Here is a 25,350-nt window from a genome sequence, read left to right as displayed (position 1 = left end):
CAGCTGTAAACCATGACACTCTATCGTCAATATTCTTTTATTTTGAAGTACTAGCCATTCTTTGAGCCATGTTACCACTGCTGCCTGATAGTAAAGCTCCCAATCTGGGAGGCTAAATCTACCTTTAATTCTAGAGTCCTGTCGTAATTTTAATTTTATCCTAGCTTTCTTCCCCAGCCAAATAAATTTTAAAATTATTTTATTTAGTTCCACTAAAAAAAATATCCCTAATTTTACTGGTACAGTTTGGAATAGAAATAAAATTTTTGGTAGGATATTCATTTTATGGTCGCAATTCTTCCAATCAGCGATAATTGTAATTTAGCCCAATTTTCCAAGTCCTTTTGTATTTGTTGTAATAATTTTGAATAATTATCTTCTTTTATGGTAGAACATTTAGCCGTTAGCCAGATTCCATGATATTTTACCTTTTTAACTATTTGTGTTTCCAAAACTCTCTCTAATTCCACATTTTGCCTTTGGGTAAGATTTTTAGCAATTGTTTTATTTTTATTTATTTTTAAGCCTGCAACTTTACCAAATTCCTCTACTTCTTGAATTAATATTTTCAATATTCAATATTAATTCAAGGGGGTCTTCTACTATAAAAACTATATCGTCTGCAAATGCCTGAGTTTTGTATTCTTTTTTTAATTTTTAACCCTTTTATTTCTCTTTTCCCTAATCTTTGTTAATAAAACCTCCAATGAGAGGATAAATAGAAGAGGGAATAGTGGGCATCCTTGCCTGACCCCTTTATTTATATTGACTTTGTCTGTTAGATCACCATTTACCATTATTTTAGCTGTCTGGTTTGAATATATTGCCTTAATCATTCTAATAATTTTTTTCCAAATTTCATAATAGCTAATTGTGTAATAAGAAACTGCCAATTTAAATTATCAAAAGCATTTTGCACATCTACCAATACTAATGCTAACTGTTTTTCTGGATGAGCTTGATAATATTCTAATACATTCATTATAATTCTTGTATTATTTCTTAATTGTCTCTTGGGTAGGAATCTGTTTTGATCCGAATGAATAATTTTATTTAATATTTTTTAAAGTCTTTCCGCGATGATCGTCATAAATATTTTATAGTCAGCATTTAGCAGCGAGATTGGCGTATAGTTTTGGATCAATTGATTATCTGTTTCTTCTTTTGAAATTAATGTTATAAATGCCTCTGTCCATGAACTTGGCAATTTTGCTTGTTCCAGTACTTCATTATACAATTCTAACATGATTTCCTCAAAAGTTTCTTGAAATTTTTTATATATCTCTGCGGGGATCCCATTGGTCCTGGTGATTTATTGTTGATTTTTTTTGTCTCTTTATTGCCTCCTTCATCTCTGTAGAGTTATTTTTTCCTTTAGCATTTCTCTTGCTTCCTCTGAAATACTTCGTAGGTTTCTCTCTTGTAAATAATTTTGGATTTCTTTTTCTGAAATATTTTCCTGACTGTATAGAGTTTTAAAAATTTTTTGGATTATACATTTTTTTTCTTCTGTCTTTCTTATGGAAAAATTCCCATGTTTGTCCTGTAATTGCTGTGCTAGTTTTTGGTTTTTTTCTTTCTTCAATTTGTGGGCCAGCCATCTACCTAGTTTATTTGCTGTTTCAAAATAGTTTTGTTTCACCATTTTTATATTGCGTATCATTTCTTCTTGAAGTGTTAGATTGATTTTGTGTTTCACCAAATCTCTCTCTTTGATTTTAATATTTTGTAGTTCTTTCTGCAACATGGTCTTCAACTCTTTAAGCTTCTCCTGTAATAGTGTTTGCTGTTTCCTTTTTTCCTTATTTCTCCTTGCCGTATATGCTATTGTTATACACCGCACATAGGCTTTTGTGGTATCACATAGGTTTTGTAGTGTTGTTTGATCTTTCTTGTTTTCCTTAAAGAAAATATCTAATTCCTTCTCCATCGTTTGTATATATGACTTTTCTTTTACAATTCTCTGATTTAGCATCCATCTGAATTTTTTCCTCTGACATTTCCATTTTACCATTAGTGGATTGTGGTCTGCCCATGTATTTGGCGAAATATCTTCTATGTTATTGATCAATTCTGGGTTCATCCATGCCATATCGATTCAGGATCACAAATTGTGTGGATGGGAAAAGAAAGTGTACTTTAAAAAAAAATTTATCTGGCTCCATGCATCCCTTAAATTTAATTCCCTGCAACGGTTTGTCAGCCCTGGATTTCACGGAACTCCATGGAGCCCGCTATTTCCAGTCTGTCTCATTGCGGTGCTTCCAGTCTTGATCTCAGTTTGAATCTTCAGCTGGTATTAGAAGTGTTTATATTCACTCTGATCCTTCACTATGAAATATTCTTAGATCTAGTGAAGGGCCTAGCAATTTGTTTCTTGCCAGAAGGTCTTTTGCACAAAATAAGATTTGGTGTTCCAATATTAATATTTTATGAAATGTTCTGATTTAGCTATGATGAGCCATGTCTTAATTGTCTTTATTACTTATTACTTATTATTATTAATTGTCTTTATAAATCATTCTATATTGGTCTCCCTTTGAAACTATTAAAAAAACAAATAAGCTTCATTTTTTTTTCGGATCAGTTCCACTGGCTCATTAATAATTCCCAAGCAAGATTCAAAGAACTGGTTTTGAATTAAATACCAGATGGTACCTGAACAGTACTTTCTTTTATATAATTTTCTTTGGCAGAAATCTTCCAAAGAAACCATTTTTCATTGTTCTTCCAGATATTAATATTAATGTGACATAAAAATACAACTGGTACTTTCAATATAATTTTTAACATCCATTGTGAAGAATTATATTATACTATTTTGGTATATCACAATCAAAACTACTTATTGAAAAGTTATTTAGCATCTTTAGTTCCAAAGATGGAATTATTTGAAAATGAGCAAATTAAAATCTGATGAATGAACGTTTGTTTGCTATATAAATCAGGCCTGCCAAATAAATATCTCATTTGTTCAACAATTATGCCATTTATATCCAGCTGCAAGTCTTAAGAGAAAAGCACATAATTTACTATCTTCAAATAACTTTTGAGAAGCTCAACCATATCTCTCAGTCATTCCTTCATTTTAGAGCTCATTTGTAAATTATACCTGAAACAGAATTTTCATAATCAGAGTTGGTAACTGGATCAAAAATACTGGAAGAAGACTGTATACATGTTCCAGGAATATAGCATGGATGTTGTAAAGTATCCCCAGTGCTGTAAATTATCTTACTAGAATCTGTATGATGAAAACACACACAAAAATCATCATAAAAGATTCAGTTCATTCTAAAAGTACATTCTAAAATATTTAACGGTATATTATACACAAATATGAATTCAAAGTAGCCTAAGCTAATACTAAACCATCACATTCATGACAAATTCTTAAAATCTAAGTATGTTAGGGAACTAAACTTCTAAGAAAATAATTTGGAATTTTTGAAAGTAAGAATATAAATTTTCTTAGCAATTAAGAAGAAAAAAGAACTATTTCAATTAGTGAAAATTCTTTTAACACTAATGCTAAAGTATTAGACTAAAATTAGCTGTGAAATACTTAAAATTATTAAGATACATCAAATTCATTTCATTTAAACAAACTGATCCTTATTTTATATTTCTGCATTACGTTTTAGCATTGTAGAAAAAGTAGATTAATCATTGTTTTGGAACTAGAAAACGTAATTTTAACATCCATTCTAAACTTTGTGTATAGCAAGCTTATTTATTTCTTATTCCGTCCCACTTTCATTTCTACCAGCCTTAATTTAGCATTCTCAGTCATTTATTACGCTTCAAATCTACTTTTATAACTTTCAGTCCTGTCTCACTCATCCAAGCATCAGGATGTACTTTGTGTAGAATCTAAGGATTTTTGGTGATCAAAAACAATAAAAGAAACAGAGTCGATATACTACATTAAATTTGTCAAATATTTGAAGCAATACTAATCAGAATACTATAAAAACAAATCAGAAACTGCTCACCACTTTCCAAGACAATTTGTTGGTTTGTAAGATGACAAGCCAAATAGGGATACACTGTAAGAAGGCAATTCTCTGCGGTTGCAGACACTTGAAGTGAGAATCTAAAAATAGAACAGCTTTCATTAAAAATTTAGTGGAGTATTTCCTAGTCTTTAGCAGAATTTTATAATTAAATTCTGTTTCCTCACTGTCCTGGCCTCCATGCAGAACTGCATACACTGCATTATATATGAAAAATGCTTGAAAGAAAATAAAACATGTTTGTCACCATTACTTTTATAATATATGTCATTCTAGGAGGGAGAAGAACTGTTTGGATTGGATTGGATTGGATTGTTTATTTATATGCCGCCCTTTTCCCTGGGGGGACTCAGGGCGGCTCACAATCAAAAGGAAGGGGGGGACAGACTTTTACATATAAGACAATACATGATTAAAACGCAACATTCATACCATTCGGGCGGGTTACAATCTTTAGCCCCAGGCCTGACGGGATAGCCAGATTCTAAGGGCTGTGCGGAAGGTCTGGAGGGTGGTGAGGGTACGAAGCTCCACGGGGAGATCGTTCCATTGGGTCGGGGCTACCACCGAGAAGGCTCTCCTCCGCGTGGTGGCCAGTCGGCATTGGCCAGCGGATGGAACTCGGAGGAGGCCTAAACGATGAGATCTAATGGGTCGTGTGGAGGTGATCGGCAGTAGGCGGTCTCTCAAGTATCCAGATCCACTACCATGAAGGGCTTTATAGGTGGCAAGTAGCACCTTGAAGCGTATCCGGAGATCGACAGGTAGCCAGCGCAGCTCGCGGAGGATGGGTGTTACGTGGGTGAAGCGAGGTGCACCCACAATCGCTCGCGCAGTTGCATTCTAGACTAGCTGAAGTCGCCGAATACTCCTCAAGGGCAGCCCCATGTAGAGCACATTGCAGTACTCCAGCCTAGAGGTCACAAGGGCCCGAGTGACTGTTGTGAGAGCCTCCCGGCTCAGGTAGGGGCGCAACTGGTGTACCAGGCGAACCTGGGCAAATGCCCCCCTGGTCACAGCTGACAAATGGTGTTCGAAAGTCAGCTGTGGGTCCAGGAGGACTCCCAAGTTGCGGACCCTGTCTGAGGGGTATAACGTTTGACCCCCCAGCCTGAGAGATGGAATATTTGCCAAATTGGCGGGAGGGAAACACAACAGCCACTCGGTCTTATCCGGGTTGAGCACAAGTTTGTTAGCCCTCATCCAGTCCCTAACAGCTTCAAGTCCCTGGCTCATCATGTCCACCGCTTCATTGAGTTGGCACGGGGCGGACAGATACAGCTGGGTATCGTCCGCATATTGGTGGTATTTTATCCCGTGCCGCCGAATGATCTCGCCCAGCGGTTTCATGTAGATGTTGAAAAGTAGGGGAGACAGGACCGAACCCTGCGGCACCCCATATGTTAGGGGCCTAGGGTTCGATCTCTGTCCCCCAACTAACACCGACTGCGACCTGTCCGAGAGGTAAGAGGAGAACCACTGCAAAACAGTGCCTCCCACCCCCACCTCCCGCAGTCGTCGCAGAAGGATACCATGGTCGATGGTATCGAAAGCCGCTGAGAGGTCAAGGAGAACCAGGATGGAGGCGTGGCCTCGATCCCTGGCTCTCCAAAGGTCATCGGTCAATGCGACCAAAGCGGTTTCTGTGCTGTAGCCAGGTCTGAAGCCGGACTGGAATGGGTCAAGATAGCTGGCTTCCTCCAAGTCCCGCTGGAGCTGAAAGGCCACCACCTTCTCAACAACCTTCCCCACAAAGGGTAGGTTGGAGACTGGACGGTAATTGTTAAGAACGGCTGGATCCAAAGATGGTTTCTTCAGGGAGGCGGTAACAACCGCCTGGATTCAGCCCCGTGTCACCTCCCCGCTGTTGACAACCAGCCAGGAGGGGCACGGGTCCAGTACACATGTGGAGGCACTCACAGCTCCCATGGCCTTGTCCACGTCCCCAGGGGCAACATCCTGAAACTCAACCCAGCGATGGTCTACCAGATTATCCCCTTGTGCCTCGGCTGGATCTGCAGAACCGGAGTCCAACTCCGACCGAAACCGAGCAACTTTGTCCGCCAAGAACTGGACGTACTCTTCAGCCCTACCCTGCAAGGGGTCCCCCGTATCCCTCCTATTTAGGAGGGAACGGGTTATCCTAAACAGGGCGGCTGGGCGCGACTCGGCGGAGGCAATCAAGGTGGCAATATAAGATCTTTTTGCCGTCCTAATTGCCCTGATGTAATCCTTGATGCACGATGTTAAAAGTGCTCGGCTCGATTCGGATTTGTTGGATCTCCACGAGTGCTCTAGGCGTCTCTTCCGGCGCTTCCTCTCCCGGAGTTCCTCGGTGAACCAAGGGGGTCTCCTGGATCCACAGCCTCGGAGCGGCCGTAGTGGCACAATCCGGTCAAGGGACCCCGTCACTGCCGAGTTCCAGGCAGCAACCAGGGTCTCCACCGGACTGTGGGCGAGAGTATCAGGAATAGCCCCAAGCTCCGTCTGGAACCTCAAGGGATCCATAAGTCACCTGGGGTGGAACCATCTGGTCGGTTCCTCCTCCCTACAGTGGAGGTTTGGCCTCCGAAAGTCAAGCCTCAGTACGCAATGGTCTGACCACGACAGGGGTATGATCTCACTGCCCCTCAGACCAAGATCACAAATACACTGCTCCGAGAGAAATAAGAGGTCGAGCGTGTGACCCGCTGAATGGGTTGGGCCCCGAATTACCTGGGTCAAGCCCATAGCTGTCATGGAAGCCATGAACTCCTGTGCTCCATCAGAGTGTTCACCGAGCGTAGGCAAATTGAAGTCCCCCAGAACCATAAGCCTGGGGAACTCAACTGCCAGCTCGGCTACTGACTCGAGGAGCAAGGGGAGGGCTGCTGCAACACTGTTGGGAGGCAGGTACGTTAACAGCAAACCCACTTGACCCTTGAGGTCCAACTTCACCAGTAGGGACTCACACCCGACAAGCTCCGGAGCAGGGATCCTACGAGGTACTAGAGACTCTCGGATAACAATAGCCACACCTCCACCCCTTCCCTGGGCTCTCGGCTGATGGAGCACCTGAAAGCCTTCTGGGCACATCTCTACGAGGGGGACTCCTCCCTCCGGGCCCAGCCAGGTTTCACTGGCACATAATAGCACTGTTCACTGTGGAATGTAAAATCATTGTAAATAAATTGACTAGCTGGAAGCTGGGAAACCAAAACTGCTTTTCACTGCATTTTAAGTTAAATGTGCCAAGGTGGTGCAGTGGTTAGAGTGCAGTACTGCAGCCACTTCAGCTGATTGTTAGCTGCAGTTCGGCGGTTCAAATCTCACCGGCTGAGGGTTGACTCAGCCTTCCATCCTTCCGAGGTGGGTAAAATGAGGACCCGGATTGTTGGGGGCAATATGCTGACTCTGTAAACCACTTAGAGAGGGCTGAAAGCCCTATGAAGTGGTATATAAGCCTAACTGCTATTGCTATTGCTAATGTATTTTTTTAAAAAAACTGAAATATTATGTGACACTTCCTATTTTGATCTTTCAAATGTACTTATCTCCCCCATGATACTGATTTCCTTGTAATAACAACTACACTTACAGTGAATTTATTAATATTTTTTTCCTAGTTCAATTCATGATCAGTAATTAGTGATGGATTTTGACCACCTTATATATACTTTTTGATCTTGGATAACTGTAATGATAAAGTTTTATTGCTCTAATCATTCAATTTAAAGCTCAAATGGAGTTTCTATATACGTCACTACTACTGTTTCACTTCTAACTCACTTCTAACTCAAGCTTGTTATATCACAGAGAGAATGAATAATTCCCCTCATGTATTTCTTTCTATATACTAACTTTTGAACAAAAACCTATAGCAGATGGTATATGCTGACACTCTTCTAAAGTAGTATTAAATTATTTATTTTATACTAGCCAAAATTGTTAGTACTTTAACATTAAAATATGGGTACATAAAACATTTCAAATTATGCATATAATTTCATATAAGTAAGTAATGTTGAGCCCTGAAATGTGTTAAGTTACTTAATTATCTAAAAAGTCATATTGCAGCTACCTATTTCTTTCTTCATCGACAAAGAATAAATTCTTCAAAAAAGACAGTGGCTTTGAAGAAATGAAATTGATGTGGCAGCTGAATCCAATGCAGTTTCCTTCTGGTGTTATTTCAATTCTATTGCCTTCTGGAAAGTGCACTGTTAAGGGATGTCTCTGTTGAACACTAGTATCACCACCACCATCATAATCTTCAAAATCAAATTCTGGAATTTCAACTTGTAAAACGGATGGCCTGTTAAAAAACCGAGAGAGTAAGACATGAAATTTCAAAATAACAGGACTTAAATTAATAATTTATTAAATTTGACACCTATCTCATCATTAGTCTAAAACAGTAATTTTAAAAGGAAAAACACACAGTGAAATGTAAGTTATCAATAAAGATCTCTGTTAAAATAGCTAGATCTAAAGGAAAGTTACTAAAAGTTATATTTAACTTTATGTATTTTTAATTATACTTTTACATTTCTAGGTTCCTAAACAATAAAATATAAAGTGAAGTAGCCTACATGGTATAATATAATAATGTGTTAATTTTCCTTTGTTGAGTTCTAATTCCACTTATCTTGAATTAGAGCTTGGAATTGTATTCAGCGTTTGGCCCAAAGAACAACTTCTGGTGTAGTCAAGGTCAATTCAGTGGATTTATTTTCCTCCTTTTTGAATGGTGCAATTCCACATGATTTAAGAAACTTAGGTTCAAAGTATCAAAAACAATGCAAAATGATTCAGCAATGCAATGTTGAATCATTCTTTGAATTCCTTCTATTGCCAATATCTAAGAAATAATGTAACTGACCCAAATATGTAAGAACAAGGAAAAATATAGGGTCAGATTATTGGAAGGATCAAGTCTCTCCCGTGGCATTTACCCCTCCAAGAAAAACCAGGCTGAATTGAATCACTTTTGGCCCTTCAAATAAAGTCATACATCAGGACTCAGTATGCTTCCACTGTTGTGGTTCCTGCCCTGTGGAATATCCCAACCATCTCTAGAGATGCAGTTGGTTTCCACCATGATGATATTCTGAAAGTCTTTAAGAACTTGGGTGTTCTCCTGATGGTTGTGTTTTATCTTATAGGGAGTACATTTGTCTATGCATACATTATTTTCTTTTTATGGTTTTCTATTTCTTAGGGTAAGCCAATCAGAGATGTTCTCAAATTGGATGGCATCCAAATTTGGTAAATAAATCAGTGTAATTTAGAGAATAAAAGCTACCTAGATAATTTTCCTTGAGTCTCCACTAAACAAATTTAGATTCAGTACTGTAATTGAAGTAAAAGATGACACCAATAGTCTGTCCTAGATTTTAAAATAATTGTTATTTGATCTTAAGGAAAATATTAGGACACTAATAATATATGTACTGCTAACATTTAAGATGCCTCATTATAAAATGTTAATTTAAGTCAACTGATGATGCTTACTAGGAAATAATTAACAATGTGGCAAAGTAAAATAAGAAATAAATGAAGATTAAAAGAATTAACACAAACCTCAACCATTTGTTTTGTCTCATTAATAATATTTTTTCTAAAGGAGGCAGAAAGGGAGTAACAAAAAATGTTATATTGGACAGCCTAGAATTGCCTAGCAGATGTTTCTTTGCTTGATTGATCCAAGATGGTAATTACTGAGGACTTTACCATTCACCAAAGGACATTACCATTCACCAAAGCCTAAACAATTACTACAACTTTTGAAAATGCCAGTGTTTTTAAGATGCCTACATAATTACATTCTTTATATCTTACATAGGCTACCATATGCACTGATGGTAGAATGGGAGGGCAATTTATAGCAGCGGAGAATCCACTATCAATAAAGGAGAATATTTGTACCTCAGGGTTGAAATGTTGCCTCAGAATGCAGCTTATGAAACTTATATAAGACAATAACAGACCTATTGATTTTACAAAAGGAGTTTTAACACATCAAGTGTCCATTCTGCCTACACTTAATTCTTTATAATAAAAAAAAGGATTGTGCATGTCAATATCGATCTGCAGTTTTGGTTATACCAAGGGTTAGTAGCCACTATAACCAGCAGTATACAAGCAGAAGATCTTAACTATGTAATGAACATCACCTGCCCATCACTTTGCAGAACTTTTTATATATTCTTTCTTTGTATTCTAATGTGTTGCCTTTTGCATTATTGGAAACTTTAATATGCTTTTTGCAGATCAACATTTCCCATTTACTTTGTGTTTCTTCCCTGTGACCTCAGCCCACATTTTACAGTAACTTAGGCTCCATCTTTACATTGCCACTTGCAAACAAAGTTCTTTTTGCCTTAAGAACAATGTCATTTGTTCCTTGCTGTCACACTATAACACTAAAACCACTAGATTTGTAAAATTTCTCTCATCAGTCATGTACAACTTTATTTTGTTCAAGTTACTTACATTGTGTCTAAATTTTCGCCTGCCACAAATATCATTGATCGATATATGATTTTACTTTTACACTTTTACATATACACAAATTTATGTGTCTATGTAATCATTCAATTCACAATAATTTCACTATTCATTCGTAAGCTATTATATAGTAATTTTGTTTTATTACTTTTAATATCCCGTTACCTCTACTTACTATGCTGTTGTTGCTTTTTGGTGCCTTTTGAGTCAATGTTGACTCCTGGCAATTCCTTGGACAATTTCTAGCAAGGTTTTTCAGAACTGGTTTGCTATTTCTTTCTTCTAAGAGAGTGACAGGCTCAAAGTCACCTACCTGGCTTTGTGCCTAAGGTAAGACTGTCCCAAAGGTGGTTTTTCAGGAAGCAACTGGACTTCTTTGTTTATCTTTGAAGACGTTTCGCTTCTCATCCAAGAAACTTTTTCAGCTCTGATTGGATGGTGAGAAATGGAAGGATTTATATTCCTTGCAGACAGTTGGTAATCTGTATTCTTTTAGTGGGTCATTGAAGTAGTTGGTGGTTTATCTGTGTCTTCAGCTGAAGAAGCTTCTTAGATGAGACGCTAAACATCTTCAAAAGAAAAAACAAAGTCCAGTTGCCTCCTGAAAAACCACCTTTGAGACAACCATGACCTGGATGACTGAGAATCTCTACAGATTAAGGTAGGACTAAAACATCACAGTCTCCTGGTTTCTAGCCTAATTAGCCCTAACTACAATACCAAACTGATTTTCTACTGTATTATACTAAGGTCATAAGTACTCCTATTAATCTCTTAAACATGTTTTAGATTTAAGGCATTTTAATGTTTTTCCCATTTATTTATTAGACTTGGTGCCACTTAATTCCATAACGACTTCAAGCAGCTCACAAACTAAAAAATGTAAGATACTGCAGATAACAAATTAAAAAAGAAAAGAACAAGATTATGAATTTTACTGAAAACAGAAATAACATGCACAAGCAATATAAAGTTTATGTTTTTTCTTCTATATCATGGCTCCCTGCATTTTTTTAAAAATCAAATTTGTTTAATTTGCTTGGTGACTAATGAAAATAATCTAATAATGATTCGTGCTAAAAGTAACAATGAATACCTGACCCAACCAATAGTTTAAAAAATGACAATATATGGCACCCCATATGTTTGAATATTTATGAAATAATTTCAAATGTCAACTAATTGGCATAATTTCAAATATCCACATATAATATTTTTGTACGTTAATGAGAAAAGGTTTAAATTAGTTGAAATTCATTACTTGCTACAATTATTGTTTTTGTTATCAATTAGACTCTCAATTTGAAATTATATAAACACAATAAACAATCACACCTAATGAAGCCAAAATTTGAATTGTAAATTACCTTAAATAATCCTGGGGAATTATACAGACATCTGCTCCTGTTTTAACATTGAGAGGAACAGGAGTCAATATCAAAAGCTGAGGTTCAAAATTAATTTTATTTGATTTCACAATTCCAGATAAATTGATTGTTCTGTAAACAAGTAGCTCCTCATTCAAAAATACAGGCAGCTGAGCAATATATATTCCAGGCCAATCTAAAAAAAAAATGTGTACATGTCTTTATGGAATAGGCCCAAATTGATGTTATAAAACACTATTACCAAATGAAAGCATGAGAACATAATATAGGACAGGGATTTCTGATCAGTTTTAACTTATTTCTACAAAAAGTATTTTTAAAGGTTATATATGAATTACTATGTATATATTAAATCCAATACCCAAGCTGAATTTTGGTCTTCCAAGTTACCACCTATATTTCACAACAAACACAGCTTTTGCTATAGCAATGGCACCTTTGTAAGTCATGCAGAACAGTTCCTCTAATTATGGAATTGATTGAAATGCAATGATTTCCACAAGAAAAGCCTAAATTAGAAGCAACTATATCTTATTTGGTCAGTAGCACATAAATAGTATTTTTACTTAAAATTTCTTTGCCTTTCTTCTTCACTAAATCAGACTATTAATACAGTTATGAAACATCTATACAGTTAATTTTAGAATGCAAACTCATCTAATGTTGCTGAACCTACCTATCTGATAATGTAATAACATTTTGTCAGTAATGTTCCCTTAATATATTCAAGATGTTTTTCAATAGTGTGTCTCTAACAGAATGAAAATTAGTAGTATTTTAACTAGAAAGGACACTAATAGTATAGAACCCATTCAGAGGTGTTATTCATCCAGTTTGCACTGGTTCGCGCAAACCAATAGTGGCAATTTGTGCTGGGTTACTGAACCTGTAGCAACCTCTGGCTGGACACAACCCTGAACCAGTGACCCAGTCACCATTCACTCTCCCTGCCCAGTTGCCGCTTGCTCACCCTGCCCGCCCAACACTTGTCCTGCTTCCTGCTCGGCTTGCCCCACCCAGTCACTCCCTTCCTTGAGGCCTTCCCGGTGATCTCCATGGCCAGGCCCACTTGCAAAGGCCTCCCCTACTCCCTTCCCGAGGCCGGGAAGCCCTGACATGCTTGTCTGCCTTCCACGTGGTCTTCCTGGCATCCCCATGGCCAGCTTGTGAAGGCAGGCAAGCGGGTCTGGCCATGGAAACTGCCGGTAAGGCCACATGGAAGGCAGGTAAGCATGTCAGGGCCTCCTGGATGCAGGGAAGGGAGCTAGAAGCCTGCTCCCTTCTCCGTGGCCCTGCCATGCTTGCTTTCCATGCGGCCTTTCCAGCAGTCCCCCATGCCTTGTCTTCCGAGGTCAGGTCACGCATCACATCTGTGATGCTTCTGGGTCAGCCCAGCCAGTGGGTGATGAACCACTGCAATTGGCCAAAGAGCTGCCTTGGATGGTCTCACCCATCCGTAGCCCAGCCAAGGAAACACAGAATTCAGCTGGCAAACCACTCACACAAACAAGCTTCAATACGTTTAATGGCTGAGAACCGACATGAATGAGTCCTAATAGGTATAAAGTCAGCACTGGCAGCTGTCACCTCTCAGCCACACCCAAATCCCAGCCCAATCCCCGTAGCCAGCATCTGGCAGCTTCAGCTTCTTCTGCCAGACCCATTCCTGGTTCACAGTGTCTTCCCCCGCACCAGGGATCAGCCCTGTAAATGTCTGCTGTTCAAGTGGCCTTCTACCAGCGGCAATCAGCTGTGGAGGCACATGCAGGCCTGTGTGAGCGTCAACTGTCCCGGCGGCTTAATGTCAGTGCCGGTCAGCTCCCCCCACCCAGGTGATGGCAAGCATTTTATCATTGCCTCCTTGTGATCAGCATTAATTTTAAAATTATAATTTGGTGGTGAAGTTTGCAGAGTTCTGTATGTTGGCCCTCAGGATTACATGTGACCCCAACAATTTGGGAGGGAGGGAGGGGCCTGGGAATGAGATAGGAATGAGAGGGGAGGAAGGAATGAATGAAATGGAAATGAGAGGGGAGGGAGGAAGAGATGGGAATGAGAGGGGAGGGAAGGAAGGAGCTGGGAATGAGATGGAAGGAGGGATGGAAGGAAGGAGATAGGAAAGAGAGGGGAGGGGAGAGGGAGGGAGGAAGGGAGGATTTAATGTGGCCTCAAATATTTTTTTTAGGAAGGGAGGAAGGGAGGGAGAAAGGAAATATTCTAATACATTATTACTACTATATTAAGAAGATACATTTGATTAAGAACTGAACTTTTTTTTTCTTCTTTCTCTCTCTCTCTCTCTCTCCCTCTTCTCTCCCCCTCTCCCTCCCTCCCTCTCTCCTATATTGTTTTGCTCATTTCCACATTCTTTAAAAAAAACTAAATTCTCTAAATGGGATCAAGTCAAGTTAACGAATCTGAGCTAAAGCTTTTATCCCAGAGTACAATCAGTTTGGAACAAGACTTCTAGAGGTCCTTTAGATGTGATTCCTAAAATGTATGTGAGAGAAAGAGATTGAGAAGAGAGACAAGAAAAAAGAAAGAGGGAGAGAAAGAGAGAAAGGCAGAGATAGTCCTTGACTTATGACCACAATTGAGCCCAAAATTTTGGTTACTAAGCAAGAACGTTGTTAAGTGAGTTTCGCATTTTACTCAATCCATGACATCTCCTGGCTCTAATAGTCATGTGCAAGCTAGGGAAGAACATCTGAAGGCGTGTGTAATGTTCTAATGTACAGAAGTTATAGTTAAATGTGTGTCAGAAAGTGGACTCTGGTGTGTTTTTCCAAATGCAGTAAGTGAAGTTGAATGTGTAGTTTTATAAGAGGTATGTGTTTGTGTGTACATACACATACAGTATATATAGTAGATAATGTATCTTTTCCCTGCCTATAACACTCTATACTATGTAATATGTATGTACACATATGGCATTTATACATAGGATTAAATAGTATATTTTGGATGTTCAGTAGTAGTAAGTAAATAGACAGGGAATTTTTATCTCGTTAAGGCCTTTGAGTGAGGAGAGGCCAGGCAAGGCGCCCCTTGACGTGAGTGATTTCAAGTTGGCCATTCCCACCCAATCACATGACTAATCAGCCACACCCACACAGTCACATGACCAATCAGCTACGCTCACCCAGTCACATGACCAACCAGCCATGCCCACCCAATCACATGAGCACTAAGCTACCCCCACCTGGTCACATGACCATCAACCCACGCCTGCCACCACATGACCATCAACCCACGCCTGCCATCATATGACTATCAAATCACATCCACCAAATAAGCCCTGCCCACAGAACCTGTAGTAAAAAAATTTGAATACCACCACTGAACCTATTATCCTAAACAGATTAACTGTACATAAAAAACAGAATTGAAACTCCATTCCCAGATCAATGTTTATACATTTTCAAAAATTACATTATCACTCATTTTTATGAAGATACCAAAGTGTTATTATTAAATTGATTTTATAATTTACATATTTATTTTATTGTAGCCAGTTGAAATTTGGCGAATTTAAAATGTGATATATGTGAGCATATACCTTATTTTCTCGTAAGATATTGATGATAGTATAATAGTATACAAAGATATTATATTGTCACCAATATTGTGCATGTTTATACAGTTCTTATACATATATTAATGTACAATGAATATTATTTAGAATCACTTATAACTGACAGTTTGAACATAATTGCTCATAGTTACGATAAATCTAAAAATCCCTCCATGTTTAACAGAAAAGTGTAACAGAAGTTCATGTTTTGTTCATCTATAAGTTACAAGTTACTAATATTAATATGTGTTATCTGGCAGGGTATTTAAAAAGAAGAAAAATAGTGTAGTTTTCTTTGAATGCTTCATTTAATCATTTGCATTCATCTTGACACATATAATTCTGATCCTGGGACAAGTACCTCTGCAAATCTGACCCATTTATACTTTTGATGTCATCTTCCTTTTTATCCCTAGCCCTTTCATTCTGACCTTTCCAGCAGAAAGTAATAGAAAATCTTAAGAGTAAGCAGGGAAAATGTTCACACTAAATATCACTTTATAAAGCTTCTTCTATCTAGCAGGTTATTGTTACATAGCAACCAAAGTTGAGATTGCTGGCTTTGATGAAATTCAGCAGGAAAATAAGATGATACCTCCAAGATCTTGAATTTAACTTTATTGATGACACAAAATTAATCTCATAAAGACTTTCAGTCTATGATTAAATGCAGCCAGGTGGCTGTGACAGCAGACAACTGATATTCCAGTTAAGTATTCTCCAGAATTTTTAATTCACATCATTCAGAACTGTGTAATTGAGAATGTGATGTGTGGAAGCCTTTGTAAGTACCAGGGGTACTAGCTGACCAACTGTGGTTTCTTAGGGGAAAGTATTCATTCCAACTCATAAAAGATTCCACAAAACATTTATTTTTCAAGTTTAATCAGAAGGAGGAAGAGGAATAGATAGATTAAATATTAGAATAATACAAAGCCTGAGAGATTAAGGAAGTTTATGCTTCCTAAAGAACAATATATTATGGCAGATGGTCATCTCCAGCAGCAGTTCCAAAAGGGTTGAGGTGGGCATTTACAACCACACTCAATCATAATATGTTCCAATTGTACATGATCTGAAGAGCATCAGTAGATGATTTTAGATATGAAGACACTTTTAATGATTTGAGATTCAATTTGAACAGACTAGAATAATTAAAGGTCAATACAAGGACCTTCAGTTGATTAAAACAAAAGAGCAATCAAAACACTACTTTAAAATTTTGTCAAGATATTTTCTAAGTTGCTATTCTTAAATTTTGATAATATTATTTTATATCACTGAACAAAATGCATGGTAGTTACCAAATACTGTTTCACATTGTATTGCTGATTATTGCCATAAACAACCTGGATCTAATAACAAAACAATTAATAAACTCTGAATAACTGTTATGCTATTTCTATTCAGGAAAGCTAATTTATCAGCCTCCATGTACTCAAAATATTTGGACTTCTGAGTGTTAGAATTTCAATGCAGACACATAAACTTTCCAAAAGCATGCAGCTGCTTTAATGCTTCAGGGAGGAAAAGTTAGTGAGCCTCCCCATGTTGAGTTTTAAATGGTTTATAAAGCAACTCTTTTGAACGCTTGAACAGTCCTATCTTTCATGTTTCTTCTTTCTTGTCGACATTCTTATTCACTGGGCTTTCTTTCTTTCCTGTTTTCTTCTCCTTGTAGAAATGTATTCTGTCAATTCCTTTGGTAATTACTTTTTGTTGTTTTGTGTAATAAATCTTTTTGAAAAGCTGAAATATGGCCTCTCACTGCTGCAAGTCTATTTTTTTCTTCAAGTACCATTATAAACTTGTTTGCTACAAATACAGTATATGCCAAATTGTTTTCAAACAAAAACAAAAACATGCCGTAAGTACTGCAAGTCATTATTGTTTTGTCGTGTCCGTTTAATATTCACCTCAGCTTCTCAAGGCACCACAAACAGAAATGTTTTTTATTTCTTGTTCCCATCCCAAGTTTTCATATTAACCAAGTACATTATTGACTTAAAGAAAAAATGTTGAGAATCTCCACTTTTTTCTTTTTCCCCCTTCATAAACATTTGAATACAGGGTATTGTCAGGGTATATCATTTGCAAAAGAAAAACAAAGAGAGAACAAAATGAAATATTAACAGATATACTGGTAACAATAGTAATAATATAACAGAATAGTTTAGCTCAATTTCTCTTTACATTAGTATATTCATAATTCTGTTAATTATACTGGCATATTTATAATTATAAACCATATTTATATTTAATTCATACATAGCAATAATCTTTCTTAATCTAATTTCTACCTCTTATCTCTAACCACACATAAAATCTATTCCATGTCAAGTAATATTCTGTGTCTTGTCTTTTATTTTTAAAGCCAATCTATCCATCTCTGCACAGTCTAATATTTTTTGAATTACATCCTCATCTGAAGAAGTGTTCTCAGTTTTCCAATATTGTGCAAATACAAAACTAAATATATAGTCCCTTTTTCATAATCCTCCAGCATTATATCCAACAAAAATATTTCTGGTTTCAGATCTATATGTTGCTTAATCATCTTTTCCAACCAAGTATGTATTTTCCAATATTTTCCTGCTTTCATACAAGTCCACCACAAATGATAATAACTACCTAGCGTCTGATTACTTTTCCAACATTTGGTAGACATATTACTAAACATTTTTGCCAATCTTGCCAGTGGTAAATGCTACCTATAAAACATTTTATACAGATTTTCCTTATATGCAGTAATCATTGTTAGCTTATAGTTCATATCCAAACGTTTTTGCCATTTATCTAATTCTATCAGTAACCAAAAAAATTTGCCCATACAATCATTGTTCTTTGGCTTGTTCCTCTTCCATTTTATTTATTTATTTATTTATTTATTTATTTATTTATTTATTTATTTATTTATTTATTTATTTATTTATTTATTTATTTATTTATTATTTATTTATTTATTTATTTGTCTGTGTGTGTGTCTGTGTGTTTTTCATCTATCCCTAATAATATCTTATCAAGTGTTGTTGATTCTTTATTAGAAAAAAAACATGTTTTTACATCTTTCCCGTATCTTGATTGTATTTGCAGATATGGCCACCAAGCTAAATCTACCCCTTGGTTTTGAAATTGTTGTCTAGTTTTATTTTGTTCTTTTTAAAATAGTTTTTATTAAACATTTTTACCTTTAAAAACAGAAAGAAAAACACAACAAAACAAAAAACAAAAATAACAATATAAAGTAATTATATAGCCTTCTGTATCAGCATTCATGTTTAGCCTTTATAATTCTCCATTGCCTTCCTATTGATTTTACCTTCTCTAATAATATAATAACAGTAATACTAACACTTGTAATAATATTGTTTAAGATTAAATTAATACTTTGATAGTTTGATAGTGATTAGAAACTTTGGTTACCGTAGTTTTGGAGTAAAAGGCACACCTTTTTTTCCTCAAAAAAGAGGCTAAAAATCTGGGTGCATCTTATAGACCGAATACAGCAATTTTTGCCTCCTGAAGCCCTGCCCCCTTCACCAAAATGGCTGTGCATACCCTTATGGAGGTTTCTAGAGAGCTGCTGGGGGCTGGGGAGAGCAGAAATGAGCAAAAAATGGGCCGTTTTCTGTCCCCCTCCAAGCCCCCAGCAGCACTCTGGAAGTCCCCCCAAGGCTATTCATGCCGTTTTTGGGGGTGGGAATGGGCCCATTTTCGTGAAAAACGGGCCGTTTTTGAGAGGTTTGCAGAGTGCAAAATCCTTTTTTTCCCTTTTGGAAAGCTCTTTAACTGATTGATGAGGATTACATTGATCAAGTGCTGTGCCAGCAGAAACACCTACCTATCTACTGTATTTCTCTCTATGTCTATTTCTCTCTCTCTATCCCTCTACCTACTTACCTACCTACATACTCTCTCTCCCTACCTACCTACTGCATTTCTCTATCTATTTCACTCTCTCTATATATCCCTTTATCTACCTACCTATCTACGTACTCTCTCCCTCCTTAACTACTGCATTTCTCTCTCTATCCCTCTACCTACCTACCCACCTACACTCTGTCTCCCTACCTACCTACTGTATTTCTATTTCTCTCTCTTCTATCCCTTTATCTACCTACCTACCTACCTACTCTCTCTCTCTCCCTATCTACTGTATTTCTGTTTCTCTCTCTCTATCCCTCTACCTACCAACCTACCTACTCTCTCTCTCCCGATCTACTGTATTTCTCTAGCTCTTTCTATTTCTCTCTCCCTATCCCTCTACCTACCTCTACACTCACACTCTTTCTACCTACCTACTGTATATCTATCTATCTATCTATCTATCTATCTATCTATCTATCTATCTATCTATCTATCTATCTATCTATCCCTTTATCTACCTACCTAACTACTCTCTCTCTCTCTCTCCCTACCTATCTACTGTATTTCTCTCTCTTTTTCTCCCTCTCTATCCCTCTACTTACCTACTTACTTTTTTTAAAATTTGCCTCTTCAAAACCTTGGTGCGCCTTGTACTCCAGCACATCTTATAATCCGAAAAATATGGTAATTTTAATGCAATACTGGTTTAGAAAAAAACAACAAAGATTTTTATTTCCTGTTTTGGCTTGTTTTCTAGCCACTTATAAATTCTATTCCATATTTTAAAGAAATCCTATTGTTCTCTTTCTTTTAGTTCCATGGTCATTTTCAAGTACTTTTCTAATTATTATTTCATCTGCGGGTGTATTGAATTGTTTCCAGCTATGTGCGAAAGCATCCTAACTGCAGTGAGTATGTGTAGTATTATGTTTGTCCATTTTTGGGTCTAATATTCATAATAAGAACGCTTCTAGTATCAATTTTGCTTTTTGTGCATCAATAAATATAAATATTGCTTGTTTTCCTAAATGTAGTATTCTAATATGCCCATTATCGTATTGTTTTTTTTTATGCGTCTGTTGGGTAGAAACAGAACGTTTTGGTGTGGGTATATTTTGTTTAGTATATTTTTAATTCTTTCTGTTATTATTGTCATAAATATTTCATATTTGGCATTTAGCAGCGAGATCGGCCTATAATTTTGGATCTTTTGTTTTTTAGTGTAGTCTTTGGGAATTAATGTTATGAAGGACGCTTGAGCAAATATGTTGGGCTCATGCTTAATGGAGAGGAACCTGCCATTTATGAAACTACACAGTAATCTTAGGATTGGGTGAAGTTTCAATAGGGGGGAATGATGCAGCATGGGTTGCACAGGTAAACCCACCAGTGGCTGGCCAGGTTAGGTGGTCTTAATAGAATGGACCTTATAAATTCATTTTAGTTTGGTTTTTATTCTAGTGCCCTGGAGTCCCAAAGTTGACTTTTAGCTGGAGTGAACCTTCTCCCCAACTTCCTCATAAGTATTACAAATAGGGCTGAACAGTGTGGCAAGACCCTGTAAAGTGGGGGCACAGGAAGTGAGAGATAGAACAGAGGTAAAAGCTGCTGACAGCTTAAGATGAAATAGGAACTTCTCTTTTTTATATTTCTCCTATGTACTTTGCTGTAACAGTCCAAGTGAACTTCCCCTTTTGAAATGTCATGCTTGTCTCGTGTATGGAAACGCCTTGAGAATGTACCATGTGGAACACGGCATAAAAGTAGGATCGTGGGCAGAGCTCAGTTCAGTTCAGATTTTGGTGTGTGAACACGCTGAACTCGATGCATCCAATAAACCTGTTTCTCTCACTTTCGTGGTCTCAAGTCCTGCTCTTTCGTAAGTAGATTACTAACCACAATCTGCTGCAACACTACAACAAGGAAGCAAAGTGGATACATGACTTTGAAAAAAGCATTGGCAACAAACAAATGCAAGTATTAGAAATAACAACTGAGATGGTCAAAAATCGAGTTAAAAAGGTAAAGAATTGGACATCACCTGGAAAGGACCAATTACATGGTTTCTGGCTCAAATATCTGACCAGTTTACATGCAATATTGGCCAGGCAACTGAATGAAATTTTACAAAAGGGCCAAATTGATGAATGGTTGACAACTGGAAAAACATACTTGATTCAGAAAGATGCAACTAAAGGAACAACACCTGAAAACTACAGACCAATAACATGCTTGCCAACAACCTTCAAATTACTCACAGGCATTATTGCAGATAACATGATGGATTATTTGGAAACAAACAACATCTTGCCAGTAGAGCAAAAAGGCAACAAAAGAAGGAGCAGGGGCACAAAAGATCAGCTTCTAATTGATAAAATGATATTAGAAAATTGTAAGAACAGAAAAACGAACTTGAATATGGTCTGGATTGATTACAAAAAGGCATTTGACTCACTGCCACATAGTTGGATCATAAAATGCTTAGAAACAACTGGCATTAGCAAAAATATTACATCCTTTACTGAAAAGGCGATGAAACAATGGAGAACTGAGTTGGCAGTAGGGAATGAGATCTACGGAATGGTTAATATTAAGCGAGGAATTTTCCAGGGTGATTCACTTTCACCTCTTCTCTTCATCATCGCAATGATCCCACTATCAGTAATCTTAAAAAAAATGAAATTAGGCTACCAAACAGCCAAAGAAGCTGAAAAAATTTCGCATTTACTATATATGGATGATTTGAAACTCTATGGAAAGTCAGAAATAGAAATCCAATCATTGACAAACACAGTCCGAGTATTCAGCACTGATATTTCAATGCAGTTTGGCATGGAAAAATGCGCCACTGTATCCATAAAAAGGGGCAAAATCACTGCATGTGAGGGAATTGAAATGCCCAATGGCCAATTAATTAAATGCAAAGAAAATGAAGCCTACAAATACTTAGGCATTCTGCAGTTGGATAACATCAAGCATGGAGAAGTAAAAACTATTGTCAGGCGAGAGTACACCAACAGAGGAAAATTTTGAAATCTAAATTGAATGGTGGAAATACAATCAAATCCATAAATACCTGGGCAATACCAGTTATAAGATACACAGCTGGTATAGTTAACTGGACACAAGCTGATTTGGACCTTTTGGACTGAAAAACCAGGAAACTAATGACAATGCACTACAGTTTACATTCACGTGGTGATACTGATAGACTATATCTGCCCCGAAAATCAGGTGGCAGAGGATTATTACAAGTGAAGCAAACAGTTGAAGAAGAAAAACATGCACTGGCTGATTATTTAAAAGAAAGTCAAGAACATCTATTAATCGAAGTAAAGAACAAAAATCTACTGAAGGCCCAACAGACGAAACAAGAATACAGAAAAGATGTGATAAAATCAAGAATGGAGAGTTGGCAGAACAAAGCACTGCATGGCCAATTTCTGGAAAAAATAAAAGATAAAGTGGACAGTGAACAAACTTGGTTATGGTTAACAACAGGTACATTAAAGAAAGAAACAGAGTCACTAATCCTGGCTGCGCAAGAACAAGCTATCCGCACAAATGCCATTAAGGCCAAAATCGAAAAATCCTCTGATGATGCCAAATGCAGACTTTGCAAAGAAGCTGATGAAACTGTTGATCACATACTCAGCTGCTGTAAAAAAATCACGCAGACTGATTATAAATTGCGGCACAATTCAGTAGCACAAATGATCCATTGGAATTTGTGCAAAAATTATAATATTAAAACAGCAACAAACTGGTGGGAACATCAGCCTGAAAAAGTCACCGAAAATCAGATGGTCAAGATCTTGTGGGATTTCCGTATACAAACTGACAAAATACTGGCACATAATACACCAGACATCACACTGGTTGAGAAAAATAAGGTCACAATCATAGACATCGCAGTACCAAGTGATAGCAGGGTCGCCGAGAAGGAACATGAAAAAAATCGCAAGATACCAGGACTTAAAAATCAAAATTCAACGACTATGGCACAAACCAGCAGTGATAATTCCAGTGGTAATTGGCACACTGGGTGCTATACCGAAAGCACTGGAATTACATTTAAAACAGTTAAAAATTGACAAAATCACCATCAGTCAAATGCAAAAAGCCGCACTGCTTGGATCTGCACGCATATTACGAAAATACGTTACGACGTCCTAGGCCCCTGGGTGGGGCCCGACTAGTAACCAATGCCAAATCCGGCGAAACAACTGGCCGCTGTGATACAATTGTATAACAACAACAACAACAACAACAACATGTTGTGTGTGTGTGTGTATGTGTTGAATTAAACCCAAAGTTTTCTTCTCACATCTGCAAAATAAGTATTTGTCTTTTCACTTTTCCATCCATCAACCAAAATTATTTATAATCCACAAAGATCCAGAAAGAATTCTTCTCTATAGCTGTACCAGTCTTGCTTTTCCCACAGTAGTTTCCAAAACAAGGCTTAGTCTTTAATCTATTCCCTAGCCCCAGATGTAGCAGTTCTCAAAACAAAGTATTATCAGTCCTTTATTGAGTCTAACCAGTTCATCATTTCTTCTTGTATATACCAACTTAATCCAGCAGATGGCAGCCTTACTTTCTTTTTCCTTTCCACTCTTAAGTTAGGAGTTCAGAAAAAGAAAAAGAGAAAAAGAACTTTAGCTAAATATAGCCAAAAAGAGGTTTAGAAAAATAACTCAAAATAAATACATCATATCTATATCTTTAAAAATGTCTTACAAAGGTGCTCAGTCCAGTCTTTCTCTTCCAATTAAAAATAGTTATTTCCTTGCTTCACTTTCATTTCCAGTGGGTGTGTAATCTGCTCAAAACTTTCACTTGCCGCTTCTGGAGGGGGGAAAGAGTAACAATTCCCTCCCTCTTTCTCTCTGGAGTCTCCCTTCTTCACAAAAATATTTTGGTGAATTTAGTTTAAGTTTGATAGAAATTAGGCAATCCTTAACCCAATCGATACACTGTTTCTTTTCAAATCACCTATAACTAGTAATGTAAGATTCAATGTCCTTTTTCAAGGAAGGCCATCAAAAATGCCGTTTAATTAAATGTAACGTTTTCATGAACCCAAAGTGTCCCACAGCTTTTGAATCATGGGCCTGTTATAACACAACTCCCCTAAGCTTCGCGGGGACATACAACTTAGCCCCCCCCCCATGCGAGGCCATCACGAATTGTACATTTGTTTAAGTGGGATTTGAACCAGTCATCAGTTGCCAGCACTTTCTTTAGCTGCCAGTTAGCTTGGTGGACACATCCAAGTCAACCTTTCTCTGAGCATGGGAACAGCCAATTGCTTAGAGGGGAGGACTGGGTGGATCACCTCTGGCTGGGTGCTATTATATTGGGCAGTCTGCCATAAAGTTTTCTCCGCCAGGAAAGCACCACAGAGAGAAATTGAACCTAATAAAATGTTGGCCCAGCGAACTTGCTTAGGTGACAGCTTCCGAGGTGTTTTCAAGGCCTCACGATTCTTATGATCCCTCCACACCTCAAAAGGGTTCTTTGCTACTTCGAGGAAATGCCTCCAGGTTAGCAGGGCCCACCAGATGCAAATGCTTCCTTCTCCCAAATTGTCCACCTCCTTTCGGTTTCAGTCAATTTCCACGAGGGGTAGGCACAAGGTTGTAAGATTCCAGCAGCATTAGTATGAAGTAGTACCGCCCCCACAGCCACATCACTGGCATCAGCTTGGACCACGAAAGGGGCATCCATGTTGGGATGTTTTAGGACGGGTTCAACTGCAAACAATCGTTTCAGTTCCTCAAATGCAGCCTGGCACTCCATGGTCCATCTTCAGGTGGCTTCATCCATCTGGTATGCAGAGATGGTTGATTTTGACTGGGCATAAAAAAGTCCATTCAGCTGCGCAGTAGATGATGAGAGCAATCCTCCCTTTTTATTCCAAGACCAGCATGTTTCCTTTCCCGAATAGCCCACTTCCCCCATTACTATGGCAGCCAATAGCAAGCAAGATATAGGCTGACAACTTGCTTGT

At 37.6% G+C, this 25,350-nt stretch overlaps 1 protein-coding gene across 1 annotated transcript in view; it reads right to left on the bottom strand.

Moving 5' to 3' along the window:
• CFAP47 (cilia and flagella associated protein 47) overlaps positions 1-25,350 on the bottom strand; it is a 583,307-nt gene that overhangs the window by 421,780 nt on the left and 136,177 nt on the right. Inside the window, exons 25-28 of the mRNA XM_087721802.1 lie at positions 11,873-12,068; positions 8,077-8,310; positions 3,996-4,096; positions 3,113-3,244 (exon numbers count right to left, since the gene is read on the bottom strand). Of these exons, the coding sequence (XP_087577928.1) occupies positions 3,113-3,244; positions 3,996-4,096; positions 8,077-8,310; positions 11,873-12,068 (663 nt within the window). The remainder of the gene's footprint in view (positions 1-3,112; positions 3,245-3,995; positions 4,097-8,076; positions 8,311-11,872; positions 12,069-25,350) is intronic.

Source organism: Thamnophis sirtalis, unplaced genomic scaffold (genome assembly GCF_051295495.1).
Source record: "Thamnophis sirtalis isolate CommonGarterSnake01/CBP01778 unplaced genomic scaffold, rThaSir2_p1.2 scaffold_8, whole genome shotgun sequence".
Taxonomy (NCBI): domain Eukaryota; kingdom Metazoa; phylum Chordata; class Lepidosauria; order Squamata; family Natricidae; genus Thamnophis; species Thamnophis sirtalis.
Note: the sequence above shows the minus strand (reverse complement) of the source record. Positions and strands in the feature narration are given on the sequence as shown.